General features: G+C 34.7%; 1 protein-coding gene across 1 annotated transcript; it reads left to right on the forward strand.

Moving 5' to 3' along the window:
- The first annotated feature begins 5,523 nt into the window (after positions 1–5,523).
- LOC138329501 (uncharacterized) lies at positions 5,524–14,985 on the forward strand. The gene is made up of 5 exons (XM_069276536.1): positions 5,524–6,015; positions 7,645–7,909; positions 10,147–10,275; positions 10,518–10,599; positions 11,218–14,985. Exons 4-5 carry the CDS (start codon positions 10,521–10,523, stop codon positions 13,926–13,928), a joined length of 2,790 nt encoding a protein of 929 aa, XP_069132637.1. The 5' UTR covers positions 5,524–6,015; positions 7,645–7,909; positions 10,147–10,275; positions 10,518–10,520; the 3' UTR covers positions 13,929–14,985.
- The last annotated feature ends 66 nt before the right edge of the window (positions 14,986–15,051 follow it).

Consider the following 15,051-nt stretch of genomic DNA (forward strand, 5'->3'; position numbering starts at 1 on the left):
TGACGTCTGAAAGCTGCATTATGTTTTGTGAGTTTTTGAAGATGCTAAGAATAAGATCATTAAGAATATGAAAAGGTTGTAAAAATCTACTTTTGAAACTGGCGTAGTGTTTTGTGAGCTTTTGAAGGTTCAAAGATTATTTAGAATGTGAAAAGGTGGTAAATATTGACTTATGCCATAGTGTTTTGTAAGCGTTTGAAGATGTTAAGAAGAATAAGACTAATTAGAATGTGAAAAGCTTGCATTAAGATCATTTAGAATGTGAAAATTTGGTCAACATCGACTGCTGGAAAATTGTCATAGTAAGATAAGGTAGTAAACCATTTGTAGGATTAAAATACACATACATGTTCAAGATTAGTGTGAACGATAAAATGGCAAAAATCAGTTGTTTTGTATGATCACAGGATGGCGGTATACTAAGTGAGATTGTGAATGGTGGTAATAGTAGGAACTGTACATACGGTGTCTGGTTGTTTGATAACGACGTGTAGTACATAAGGAGATGGCATGTGTGTTCCAACGCTGGGACTTCTGATTATAATGACGACCAATACCTGTATTTCTCAGAATCGAAAGATGAAAATATGTAGAAGTTAGCTATGTAAGGGAGCTTTGTATAAAATAATCTATAGAACGTGATGTTCATGAATCTTGAAGGTACTATACGCAGCCGACAAATAGTGATTAGTAATTCGAAGCAAAGGTATGCGAATTTATATTCCGCGATAAAAAATAAAAAAAACTAACAACAAAATAAACAATTTGCAGTTATACCATCATTAAAAAAAGCTTTAGCTTCGTTATCTTTAAATGTGCCCCGGAATGCTGATTATGCGTGCAGTTGTTGAATAAAAGCTAATTATTTTCAAAATTATAACTATTGAAGAGATTAATCTGTCGGTAGTATAGAACCTTCATGAAGTATAAACATAGTGCGTTAAAAAGATGTACATGTTAAATATGATGATGCAGGTCGATTACTAGGTGTAGATAGAGAAATTAACTTAAACAATGTACAAAGTTCCCGTCAAGCGACCACATACATGGTAAAATTGACGTCTGAAAACTACATGTTTTGTAAGCTTTGAAGATCGTTTAGAATGTGAATAGCTGGCAAAGGTCAATTTCTGAAAACTGCATAATGTTTCGTTAGTTTGAATATGTAAAGGTCATTCAGAAAATATTTTAGAATGTGAAAAGCTGGTAGAAATCGACTTTTGAAAACTACAAAATGTTTTGTAAGCTTTGAAGATGTAAAGAGCTTTCAAAAGGTAAAGTTTCAGTTAGAATGTGAAAAGCTGGTAAATATCAACTTTTGAAAACTACATAACATTTTGTAAGCTTTGAAGATGTAAAGATCATTAAGAACGTGAAAAGGTGGTCAAAATCAACTTTTGAAAGCTACAAAATGTTTTGTAGGTTTTGAATAAGTAAAGATCATTAAGAGTGTTTTAGAATGTGAAAAGCTGGTAGAAATCGACTTTTGAAATCTGAAAAATGTTTCGTAGGTTTTGAAGAATGTGAAAAGCTGGTAAATATTGACTTGAAAACTACAAAATGTTTTGTAAGCTCTGAAGATGTAAAGATCATTTAGAATGTGAAAAGGTGGTCAAAATCGACTTTTGAAATTTACAAAATGTTTTGTAGGTTTTGAAGAAGTAAAAATCATTTAGAATGTTCAAGAATGTGAAAAGCTAGTTAATATCGACTTTTAAAACCTACAAAAATTTTCGTAAGTTTTGAAGAAAATTTAGAATGTGAAAAGCTGGGAAAAAACGACTTTTGAAAACTACAAATTTTTTCGTAGGTTTTGAAGAAGTATAGAGCTTTCAAGCTGTAAAGTTCATTTAGAATGTGAAAACACGGTCAAAATCGACTCTTGAAAACCACAAAATGTTGTGTAGGTTTTGAAGAATTAAAGATCATTTGGAATTTTTTAGAATGTGAAAACCTGGTAAATATCGATTTCTGAAAACTACAAAATGTCTTGTATGCTTTGAAGATGTAAAGAACAAACTGTTACAGTATTTGTTAGCGAACAACGAAGTTAAACAATGTACCAAATTCCCATGGAGCGACCATAACAGTATATTTATTAACTTACAATGAGTTGTCCCTTATGGTTATACGTACGAGTATATTTACCTTCTCAAACATTAGTAGTACTAGCCTTGGGGTTAACCTATAAAACATGTAAAATAAAAGGGTTTTATATTTTCAATGAAGAAAAGGCATTTGAAATTAATTTTACGACAAAATGACACAACCAGTAAAATGTATCTTTTTGTGCAATTTTATGTGTAATTATCGTATTTGAAAAGTAATTTTAACAAAAACCTGTTACAATTTTGAGTTTGCAACACTAATTAGACGATAGAAGATAAAAGTAGATTTATTACAAAGCGTGCAAGGATGCTGAATACATGAGTAATACAATGAGAAAAGGTGTGCAATAAATTCGTATTCTGACCTTGTAATATAAAAGGAAAGACAAATAGTTTTAGATGATCAGGAAACAAATCTGTTTACATAATGAGAAATGGTTTTACTTAATAAGGATGGTTAGATAGAACATTGTTGTTTTCATGATACGATGCCATTCAAGGTTGTGCTTGAAACTGTTTGGAATGTACAATTTTGTAAGACCTATCTAATGTTTATTTTAACAAAGATTTTAAAAGTGTACCAAAATTATCCAGTAATACAATTGTAAGTATGTAGTTAAGTTGGATTACATTTCTATCGTACAGAAAGTGTTCAAAACTAATCTCACACTCACGGATCAAGAACTTCCAATGTTTTATTCACCACCAAGAATTCCCAACATTTTGAGAACTGCAATATTTACAATGTATAGGTGTTACCTTAAATGAAATGAGAGATAAAAATTTACCTAGCAGTGCAGTACTGCCGAAATAGAATTATATTTACATTCACAGTACAGTGAAATAATTAAGTATCTAGGTTTGACAATGAAGCCAAGATGTATTCTACAATTTCATTTCACATTTTTACAGTGTTATTAGTAATAAGTAAAAGTAAGTTCTGCGGGTATGTTTCCATATACACAGGGCGAAAAAACAAGAAAATTACAGTGTATAAATTCTATGTTATAACTTATGTTTATAAGGCATCATATATGATTGTCTGTCTATTTGAATGAATTTCACGTCATTCATCAAACCTCAAGATACAATGGTAGGTGAACACGACTGATAATTGAGCTGTCTCAGATAATTTGGACACAGACTCACTTTTCTAATTTCTACCAAGAGGATGGTTTAGATACCAGGACAAAAAATCGCACAGGTATCACTAACGAATGTACAGGGTGATGGTGTAAGACTTTATCAGACGTGTTCACCAACCACTGTATCCACGGGATGGCATGGTACCATAGTGATCTCAAAAGATGGCAAAATAATACATAAATAATTTATATGTAAATATGAAACTTAAACCGACGGTAAGTTACAGGTGAGTGATTATACAGTCCACGACAGCCGGATCCACATACCATCAGATGTCCAATACAGGTAAGTATCATCAAATATCACGATGACTATTTTTAAATGAAATAAATACTTTGCATTGAAATAATCTTTTCTTGTTTATAACGTTTAAGAAATCACAATTTAATCGCTGTCACGCCTTCTGCAGCCCTACAGATTCACCTTGACCTAATCGTCAATAATCGAGGAAACCGATGAGAAGAAGTAGCAAGATGACACGATTGAAGAGTTGCTGAGTTATTTGAACTGTTTCTTTGGGTCCCGCGTCAGGAAATTAAATAGTAATCTGTCTGCCCATCACAATTGGTTTCCTTAGGTTTTCCTATATTATTTTTAACCTGGGATAGTTCTAAATGGCTCTGGCACCAGACTTTAACATTATGACATACAATGTAGATGCCCTACACCGGACATCTGTTTGTCATTATGTCCAAGTTTGGTGTATCTTTTGCTTTATTATTTTGGAACAGCACATGAAGAGAATGGGAACAGTAAGTTTTTTGAGACGTTGATTATCATAGTTTAGGTAAAGAAATCGGAAGTAGTTGTATTCGAAATCCAATTGCAGAAGCAAAATTTTAAAAAAATCGATTGCAATGAAAAATTGGATGTTCTTGGTTACGATGTGAATAGTTTCAAATGTGTAAGAGAACAATTCATTTAATTCAACCAAGACTTCATCTAGCTAGGGCGGGACCCTTGCCATACTGTGTAACCCAGGCAATTCATACTAACTATCATTGTTAATATGAACCTTTCCTACGGACATATATTTTCTAGTGTTTGTGGAGAAGACTGCACAAAGGCTGTTTTGATGAATCGATTCAAACCTTGTATTGTTCAGACACAAGTTATCGGACTTATCAATGCCTTCTCCACAACACATGATAAAATAAACATGACAGTGTTAAAAATGATTCAATTCAACACGTTCATGTAGATTGAAAAGTAAACGGGGTTTGAAAAAAGACACAAACGAACTCGTAATGAGAAATAATTATAATCTACAGTGGAAAATGTAATACTACACATATCTTGTACAGTATATTAGTTTGTACAGCACGAAAAGAATTTACTGCATTTAAAAAGTAACAATGTAGCCAGAAATTTATGGAAAAAAGCCCCGATTTCACTTTGACGTTAGTGAAATGTTACCAGTACAGGATTAGATCGTCGTGAAAATGTTACCAGTACAGGATTAGATCGCCCTGAAAATGTTACCAGTACAGGAATAGATCGTCGTGAAAATGTTACCAGTATAGGATTAGATCGCCGTGAAAATGTTTCCAATACAGAATTAGATCGTCGTGAAAATATTACAAGTACAGGATTAGATCGCCGTGAAAACGTTACCAGTTCAGGATTAGATCGTTGTGAAAATGTTACCAGTGCAGGATAAGATCTTCGTGAAAATGTTACCAGTACAGGATTAGATCGTCGTGAAAATGTTACCAGTACAGGATAAGATCTTCGTGAAAATGTTACCAATACAGGATTAGATAGTCGTGAAAATGTTACAAGTACAGGATTAGATCGTCGTGAAAATGTTACCAGTACAGGATTAGATAGTCGTGAAAATGTTACAAGTACAGGATTAGATCTTTATGAAAATGTTACCAGTACATGATAAGATCGTCGTGAAAACGCGATATTTAGTCGCCGCGAAAAGAAGTTGGTTTACAGTGATGATGAAATATTTTGTCGGAAATACCATGTAATAATTTAGTAAAAACAGTTTTGGTGTGTGGTAGTTTAAACACATCCATCCTTATTTTGTTAAAGTTTATCTGACGTGACAAACATATTCATACTAATCATAATATGGCATTACTGTTATGTACATCACAGTATTATCAGATTTTAATTACACATCCTTATAGTTATCTGCATAACTTGGCGAAATTTTTGGCATGCATGCTCTTCTTTTCAGTACAATCTTTTCAAAGCCATAAGGTTTGCTGAATCACGTTGTGAAACTTATTCAAATGGACAAACATGTATGATGCCTTATAAACATCAGTTACAGCACACTGTAAAATTCTTATTTTGTGCTCTATATATGTTTAGATAAAACATACATACCTGCAGAAATCACTTAACAATTATTAATCACACTGCACGTGAAATGAAATTATAGACCACAACTTGGCTTCATGGTCTGAAGATAGTTGTAATTAAAGTGATATTTGATGATATATTGCATCATTGCCAACATCATTTCCAGTTCTTCCATGTACTTGTAAATGTAGTTCTCAAAATGTTGGTAATATGTGGTGGTGATTCATACATTACTTCAGGTTCTTATTGTTTCGTGAGGATGAAAATTATGACACATATAGCACAACAATCCCCGTAAGACAATAAGTGTTCACCGAGACGTGACCTACTCTGTTTTTGGCGTTGGTACTAGACCTGATACTAGTAGCAGGACATACTTTAAATACAGTACAAGACGTAAAGGACGTCTCTAGACGTCCGGATACTTTACTTCATAATCACAGTAAGTACTGTTATATTTGTCTATGGAGGTTCAAATAGGACTTCATTAGGTTCATGTATACGCGATTACAATTGTTTAATATGTTTTAGGTCTCTTTAAAAAATATACAAATTCTTCATGGTCAATTATAAATGGATATGTCATATAACAAGACTTGTATGCATGTCATTTATAAGCAATTGTCGTTTTAGGACTACATTCGATATTTTATGTAACATTGTTAACATTTGTGCAACGTTTGTTTTTCACTTAACCCTTGCCCTGCACAGTAGTAACTAGTTTTACAGTCGCGATCGTGGGACACTGTACATCTAAATAAAACAGCTTAGCAGACTAAGGTTGCATTTATCTCAGGTTATGCAACTATTGTAATTACATATGACAGTCCCAGACAAAACAATACGCTGTTATCAGGTAGCACATCTCAAGGCCGACTTAAACAATATGTACGTATAGTATACTTTAGTCAAGCTTTAAGTGTATTTTTTTTATTGTTCTGAAAACAATTACATGTAATGCCAATGATTTTTATTTGATAAAGTATCAATGCACACAGAACCTATCGATACATAAAATGTTTTAAATGAAAACTATTGCATTTTCATATAAAATTCCTGCTGGTAATTTGGAATTAAAACATCGCAAGGTAATACAACTAAAAGATAAAGGTAAAATTAACTTAATATTTGCATTTTAACAAGATTTGTTGTGAATCGACAAGAAGCGGAGGCAATACTACTTTATATGGGTTTGGATGTAAAATAAGAGTGGATTATTACCATATGAAATACTATTGCAGAAGAACAGTTATTGTTTAATATAAATTAGACTTATCTAAGAGAAATAACATAAAGCTTACTAACAACTTTGATGCAGATTTTATTTTGCCTTATATTGTTTGTGCTAAACGCATATATAGATTTTAAACAGAGATGATGTGAATCACCGTTGGAGAAAATCGTTCATATTTTATTAGACTGATCCGAACGTAAATGGAAATTTTAATAAAAATAGCACAAAATCGTATTACTGCTTGAGTTGATTACTATAAACTATTATCATAAAACATCATTGAGTGCCAGGGAGTCAGGCACCAAAAAGGGGAAGTTTGCTGAAAATTTGCTCTAAATTATATCGGTGCAGAGACAAACCTATTGCTTTTATAGCATATTTTAACTGTCCATGCTGGGCAAATTTACCATAGAAAGCATTTTCTTTGACAGATTAATCAGATGACACCAAGAGCCTGAAATGCAACATTGTGATCATTAATTTGGTAACGAAGTTGTACATTTAACATGTATTAAACATTACCTTTACAGTTAATTTTATAATCTATATTTGTCTTTATATCATGGAAACCACCAATTTGAATGAGTAATGAAGTATTTAAAAAATATACAGAACAAATGTCTCTCCTTACACAAATTTTCTGCCTTTTAACTATCCTCAGGTACACGGAATTCCTTGATGATGGAATTTTGTAAAATAAGAGACATTTGTACTTCATAAATAATTCTCCCACTGGGGGATAGTTGTTTGAAAATTTATTGAAAAAAACCAACATTTGCTTAATTTTACCAAACAAAGGAGGAGACTATTAAGAATTTATACATTTTTGTTTGAAAGCATTGACTGCCAGGTCGACATACAGGTATGAAGTGGTATATCAAACAGAAGACCTTAGGTTGGATAGCCTTATTGATAGGATTGGTTCTCTGGGGACAACTCAACCGCTGGTCCTGTATCATAGAAAATGGCAGTCCATCTACAACAGACAGGGTAACCTGGGCCTCAGAATCTGCCACTTACATCAGGAATCGCACCCAAAACATCGCAGAAACATTTCAATACCTCAAGGAGCAAGTCGAAGGGAGCCCAACTACGGAAAAGGGTAAGTTTTGCTGATTTGTTGTATTAAAAACATGTATACATTATTAATAGATAGGTCATCCTTACTTCGCGATTTTCTTTTATGATTTTGTCGTGTTGATGGCATTTCCACGACCGATAAATCAATTCTTTGATACATCTACATCATACGCGGTATGGAAATTCAAGTTTCAAAAGGAAAGAAACATTTAAACTATCGTCACCATTTGGCGGGGAGACTTGTGTTTCTATTAATTGTCTGAATGGGTGATAAACGGCAGTTCCTTCAAATATTTACAGTGAATGAAATGTCTGAAGAATAAGTAGCGGATCGATTAGTTTAGAAGTGTTTCAAATATCGACTATGCACTTGTTATTTAAAGGCTAAATTGTTTCAAATATTGAATTCATTCCGCATATAGTTTGTATGTTAGTTATGTACAGCTATGTATTACGGCTGGACATGGTAACCATGCTTCCATAATACAAATATAAAATGTTTATCATTATGTTATAAAATTTTTACTATGTTTTCCAATTAATCATCTTCGACCAAAGTTATTTTTTTAAGATATACATGTATCTTTAGTGTCTTCAGAGTCTGTGTAAATATTAAGTTTGTTCAATTTTGCGCTCTATTGTTTGTAAGAGAAAATCTGTTAAAACAGGCTAAAAAGAAAACACAATCAAATTTACTTAAAGGGACAATTCACTCAGACTAATTCTTTTACATAATCAAGAAGCAAAATATGGCATAAATGTATTGTTCTACATTTCTTATGAAACATATAAGATAAAATATTGACAAATTCCACGTCATTATTTAGTATTTTAATTGATACCGTTGTAAATACAAATCGTTGATCAATACGATTAAGCAGGTACAACATGTACGCTGTACCGATATCCGAGCCAAAGTCACGCACGTTAAACAAATGAACTACATAACCACTGTGGAGGTGATAACAATGATTTTCTAGGCAAGAAAATTCACCTAATAAGGTAAAAACACTACTGTCAGAGCGATTTGAGCAGTTCTAGACAAAAGTAGCATTTCTCTACGAGCAAGGGACAGGGTTCGGCATACAAGATGTTCGACCACAATGTGTAATGGCGGACAGCGAGCGAGTTTCAACATTTCACACGCATTTCAATACCATGGGCTTTTCTGGCATATCACAGAAAACCCGACTGGTCTAATTCCCATTAGAACTGGTTATTTTCCGATATATGTACAAATTTTAATGTTCTTTTAGACTGAATTGTCCCTTTAAAATTTTATAATCGGATGGTTACTATGGTAACAATATGGTGTAGCTGCCATTACGACTGAACCAATGGCGTAATAAATAGGACAAATATAATAATGTTATGCCATTGGTCAAGATTGGATAGATTATTGGTCCAATACCATTTAAGGCGCTGTAGATACTCTTTTAATTAAATGAGCTAAATGAAACTGTTGTTCGTACTAATGTTTGTTGTGTTGATGTCACTATATATATATTTGTATGAACAGACACACACTAAATACTATAAGACTCTTTCATATGCGAATATGAAGGATAGGGATATTATACCCGAGGGTCACAAAATGTATTAAAACCCGAAGCTTGCCAAGGGTTTTGCAACATTTTGTGATCCCGAGGGTAGAATATCCGTATCCTTCATATCCACTTATAAAAGAGTATTTTTTTCATACCTCGATGTTTTATTGCAATTTAACAGCTATAATATCCCGCCATTTTGAAATAAATTCAAAGAAATCGACGACTGGAAGTCAATTTTCCATACATGCAAAATTACGTGATATTTTCATAACAAATTTGGTTGTTTGCATCCTTAATAGTAAAACCAGTCATATTTGTGAAAAAAAATGTTGAAAAATTTTACCGGGGTAATAGAGATTTTGTTGACGTCGTGACGTCACGTGGCTTTATTGCATGGGTAGCCATGCAATGCAGCATCAGGAGACATGAGTGCCTTGCCCTGGACCAGCCAGTATTACACTCGTAGGTATGAAAGAATATTATGTCGTACATTGTACAGTACTGTATAACATGGCGTATTCGTGTGTACGTTCTTGAGTGGTTTGGAGCTTGTTCGTGGATTAATGGTGGCAATATCATGATAAATACAAAATTCATTGATTTTATGTTCATAGTTTGACAATAACCACGAAAACAACGGCAGTTGCTACACAACGAACATTTCATGTTATACAATATGTTAAGTAACTCATAAATCAAACCTTTACAGTGTCACTTACAGGGCTTACGATAGGACCTCCAGCTCGCCCGACGGAATCAGTTGCGACTTGCAACATTGTTTCAACCAAAGCCAACCCAAAGTTTATCAATATTACAATCCGAGGCACAATCAGACAAGGTGAAATATTACCAACACTTAATTTTTTTACTTCCTCCTGTCTAATGTAAAATGTATTACACAAACCATAAGTTAATGACCTGAAGCCATATCAATCAACCAAGATCATATACGGTAGATATCAAGTCGTTTCTTGTAAATGATAAAAATATATTTCACCCAGTAAACATTCTAATTGTTCAATTTTAGAAGCATCTTGTAAGTAGACTGTTTCAGTGTATAAGTTTGGTTTTATTTACCAGATTATGCAGACGGAATTCTCAGGAAGATTGAGAGTCGATCGTAGGAAAGCTCTGTTGTATGGGAAGCCAAGACAAAAGAAAAGTGAGTAACCAATTCGAATCTTTCAGTATGAAAGATTACTGTTGATCATCATATATTATTTGTTAATTGGAAATTATTTTAAGTTTAAAGTACTGAGATATCCCTCAATTGACTTGGAATCAATCAGTTTTATTTATTTCGCAGAATGTTTGTAAAGAAATACACTGTAGTGGGATGCATACATTTTTGATAGTGTCAGTATTTTGGTGTATACCGTTTTATCGACCTTTAAGCGACCTCGAGTCAATCAGATATGTTGTATACACAATGTCACCTTGAACACTCTATGTAATTGCTACGGTAAAGGGAATCTGAAAGTGGTAAAAACTGGATATTAAACAAAACACAAAATGCCAAACTTCTGAATGTATTTCCATTACTTATCATAATCCAGAAAGGGAAAGCGTACAACAATAGTATGGGTATGTATCGATTGTAACGTCATTAAATTGTGAACAAAATTACGTTGTTGTATCTGAAAATTTGACGTTATACTAACAAGAACGCGACAGAACAATCAATATCTACCCGTTACGGCAGATAACACTGTAGCATGCAAATACAGAATCCCAGCTCTACAATGTGCATTAATAATTCTCTATGTGTATTCCATTATAGGCTACCTTACAATTGGGATCCCTACTGTCCGACGCCAGGGAGTGGACTATCTGGAAAGGACACTTCATTCTCTAATTATACACTCGACACCGTCACAGCAAACGTCGATGGTGGTCATCATTTTCATGGTGGACAGAGACCAGGCATGGGTACAGAAAAGGAGCAAACAGCTGGCCGGGAAATATCCTAGGTACATAGACTCCGGGTTTTTACAGATCGTTCATCCACACGATCAAAGCATTTACCCAGATTTCTCAAAGCTCAAAAGAACCTACAACGACTCGGCCAAGAGAGTGGAATGGCGGTCAAAACAGAATATCGACTACGCTTATTTATTTGCATACAGTGAAAACATTTCAAAATATTATCTTCATATTGAAGATGACGTTATTGCAGCTAGTAATTACTACGTGGAGACAGTGAACTTCATCGAATACAAATCTCGCACATTCTGGTATTATATGGAGCTTTCACATATAGGATTCATAGGTAAACTGTTACGATCATCCGACCTTAGAGATCTGTCCGACTACATGATGCTATTCTTTGCTGAGCAGCCCTGCGATCTACTACTCCTTGCTTTAGGTCATATTAAAACGCAGACAAAAAGAATCAGAATAACTAGGTCACTCTTCCAACATATTGGCACTGTGTCATCGCTCCAGGGAAAAGAACAAAAAGTCATTGACCGTTTCTTCAAAGATTCTCTTACCTTACAAAAGAGTAACTATCAAAAGAGATATAACCATATCAATCCTTCGGCCAATATATCCACTGATATAGAAGTATATACTATTCACAAACCAGTATATGCGTATGATTTAACAGATAAATATTTTTGGGGAGTCAGTCCTCGAAAGGGAAGCTACTTTCGCGTTGTGTTTGATGCCCCTCAAAATATAAGTCATGTATATGTGCACACTGGTACCGAAAACAAAGAACCGGACATCCTAAACCACGCTGATCTGGTCGTTTCCACAACTAATGGCAGACCATGTCAAAATACGACACGCATTACATCTTTTAGAAGTGGTGACGTTGACACGAAGAATTCAAACATTACCTTTCCAGCAAATATAGACTGCCTTACTATAGAAATTACGGCTAATCACACAGGTTGGGTCATCATTAGAGAGATCGCAGTATTTCTTCCAGGTGAAATGGAGACAAAAGACCCCAAATATGATGAAACTCCAACTAATGGTCAAAATGTGGCTAAGAAACGACAGCCGTCATATATCTCTAAAGAACAAGTCAACACCTTACAACCATTTTCACATTCTGGAAAACAAAATATACATCAGGATTCCGATGAAAACAAATTACAGATTCGCAGAAAAAGCGATGTTCAAATTCGTTCGTATGGAAGAGTCGACGTGAATGCAAGTAATTCAAGTAATGGTAGTCATCATTTAAATATAAGGCGGCAGGATCAGATATCCTCTGGGACCAACCGTGAACCAGTGTATCCTGTTCAATACCCTGTCAAATATATAGGTAAATCGACCAATCAAGACTTCAGAGGAATTCAAATTTGTGCCCCGAAGCAATTTCACCATGCCAATCCTCCGGCAGCAATATACACGCAGATTGAATCTTATTCTGATTACAAGGCGGTGCATGCATATGATACATCTACAGAATCATACTTCTGGGGTCCTCCGAGAGCAGGAGATTATTTCTTGATAATGCTTGATAATTCGCAAAACCTTAGCCGTATCTTTATTGACACTGGCTGTTATGGAAAGGAATCGGACATCTTTTACGACGCGAGACTTCTGGTTTCATTGAGGCCATCCGCCCAAAATGAGAGAGTTAGTCCTAAATGCCAAAAACTTGAAGATGTGGGAACCTTTCAAAATGGCGATATCGACATCAAATTTCCGAAGAATTATACAAATATAGATTGTATCGTGATTGAAGTAACGACTGACCAGAGTAATTGGGTTATCATTCGAGAGATTACTTTATTCTTATCGGAAGTGTCGGCAACAACGAAAAAAGGCGAAGTACATCCCAACAATACTCGATTTAAAAGTGCTATGTTCAAAGAAAATATACTCAGTGTAGCTGACACTTACAAATCACTTTCAAAGACATCAATAAGGTCAGTTAACATCACCGATCAAGTCATATTACCATCACAATGGCAACGATATATTACTACCTCTTACCCTCGCCAACCAAGAGAAAGCTTTAATAAACCTCACAATATACACGTTATAAACAAGGACAGATCCAGCAACAAGAACAGAGGCGAAAGGAACGTTTCAATGATAACACATTACGGTAGTAAACCAACAATGCTCACTGGGACCAAGAACGCTGAAATTGAAAATTTCCCGAAAACGGCTTCCAAGAGAGTGAAGCATGGCGATAATAAGGTTTTAGGAGCCACATACGGAGGAAATAATAGCTTAAACACGGCCCCGTCGTCTGCTGGTTCAGATACATGGTTTGAACATCCAGAAAATGTCAACAAAACTATTCAACGAATACTAGCAATAAGGCGATTCAATAAGACATCAGAACATCTAAATAAACCACAGAATGAGAATGAACTAAATTACAATGTTAAACTTAACACAAAACTTAAAGGAACAGGTATCATTTCAAAGAAGATGTTCCATCATGAAAACCCGGCTGCCACTCTTTACACATCAATCCGAACGTTTTCCAAATATGTGCCTAAATATGCATATGATCAATAGGAGAAATACTTCTGGGGAACCTCACCTAAGCAAGGAGACTACTTTCTCATGCTTCTTAACGTTCCGCAAAATATCAGCCGAATTTTTATAGATTCTGGTCACGTCGAAAGACAATCCGACATCTTACAAAACGCTCGACTTTCTACTCGAACGTCAGGCGATCAGGTGAAGTCATGTCAAACGCTTCAGTGGGTGGCGAACTTCGTGAACGGTGATGTCGACACGGAGGCTTTAGACATCACACTTCCCCTGAATATAGATTGTATCGTAATTGAAGTAACAGCCGATCACTACAATTGGGTAATTATCCGAGAAATCGCTGTGTTCTCATTGGAAGAAAAGGATATCATCAGTACTGGCAGAAAAGCAAGACATTTGCCAGCTCAAAGGAACAATATTATGGAGATGCAAGTTTCAAAAGAAACATCAAAATTGTCGTCACCATTAAAAAGCCAAGACATCACCGGCAAAAAAATCACAATGGAAAAGGAAAGTACCAGATACCACAATTACTTCTTCAAACAAGCAAAACAAGAAAAAAGCAAACATCCCGAGAGGAGGATAGAGGGTCGAATTCGCCATTAGGGTCAGGCAGTGTAGGAATATCGTTTGATAACAAATCTAGATATAATATGCGCGATAGAAAAGCACAGGGACGTCAACATTTCAAGGAGAACAAAGGCAGCTTCCAACAGATGACTACAAGAAAGGTACGTCGGGATCAATGGATACAAAATAAAAGGGAGACGGATCTAACGAGGAAGGATAGCGCCAGATCTGACCGAGAAAGTCCAGATCTGTAAAATGTCATAAAGGAACAACAAAATATCGAAGAGCCCACGAGATCTTAAAACAGACAAGATATCATTCACCAACACTCGTAAAAAAGATAACTATTCGTCAGACGCAATTAAACTGAATACGAATTATCAAATCACCGATTAATCAAATCCCGATGTATCGAGATGCAATGAAGTAATCACGTATATGGTAAACAAAATAACATTTTGATTGTATACTATATTGTTTCTATCTTGTGGTTTTGATATCATTAAAGGAAAGGGACAACCCTATTGAACAAGAAATACTAAACTTTCTATAAATACAGAATTGGGTTTCAATG

This window comes from Argopecten irradians, chromosome 8 (assembly GCF_041381155.1).
Source record: "Argopecten irradians isolate NY chromosome 8, Ai_NY, whole genome shotgun sequence".
NCBI classification, from domain to species: domain Eukaryota; kingdom Metazoa; phylum Mollusca; class Bivalvia; order Pectinida; family Pectinidae; genus Argopecten; species Argopecten irradians.

Bases quoted from the DNA above. Each gene is read 5' to 3' on its own strand.
- LOC138329501 (XM_069276536.1), top strand. From the start codon at position 10,521: ATGCAGACGGAATTCTCAGGAAGATTGAGAGTCGATCGTAGGAAAGCT. The intron at 10,600-11,217 runs GTGAGTAACCAA...ATTCCATTATAG, and splicing joins GAAGCCAAGACAAAAGAAAA to GCTACCTTACAATTGGGATC.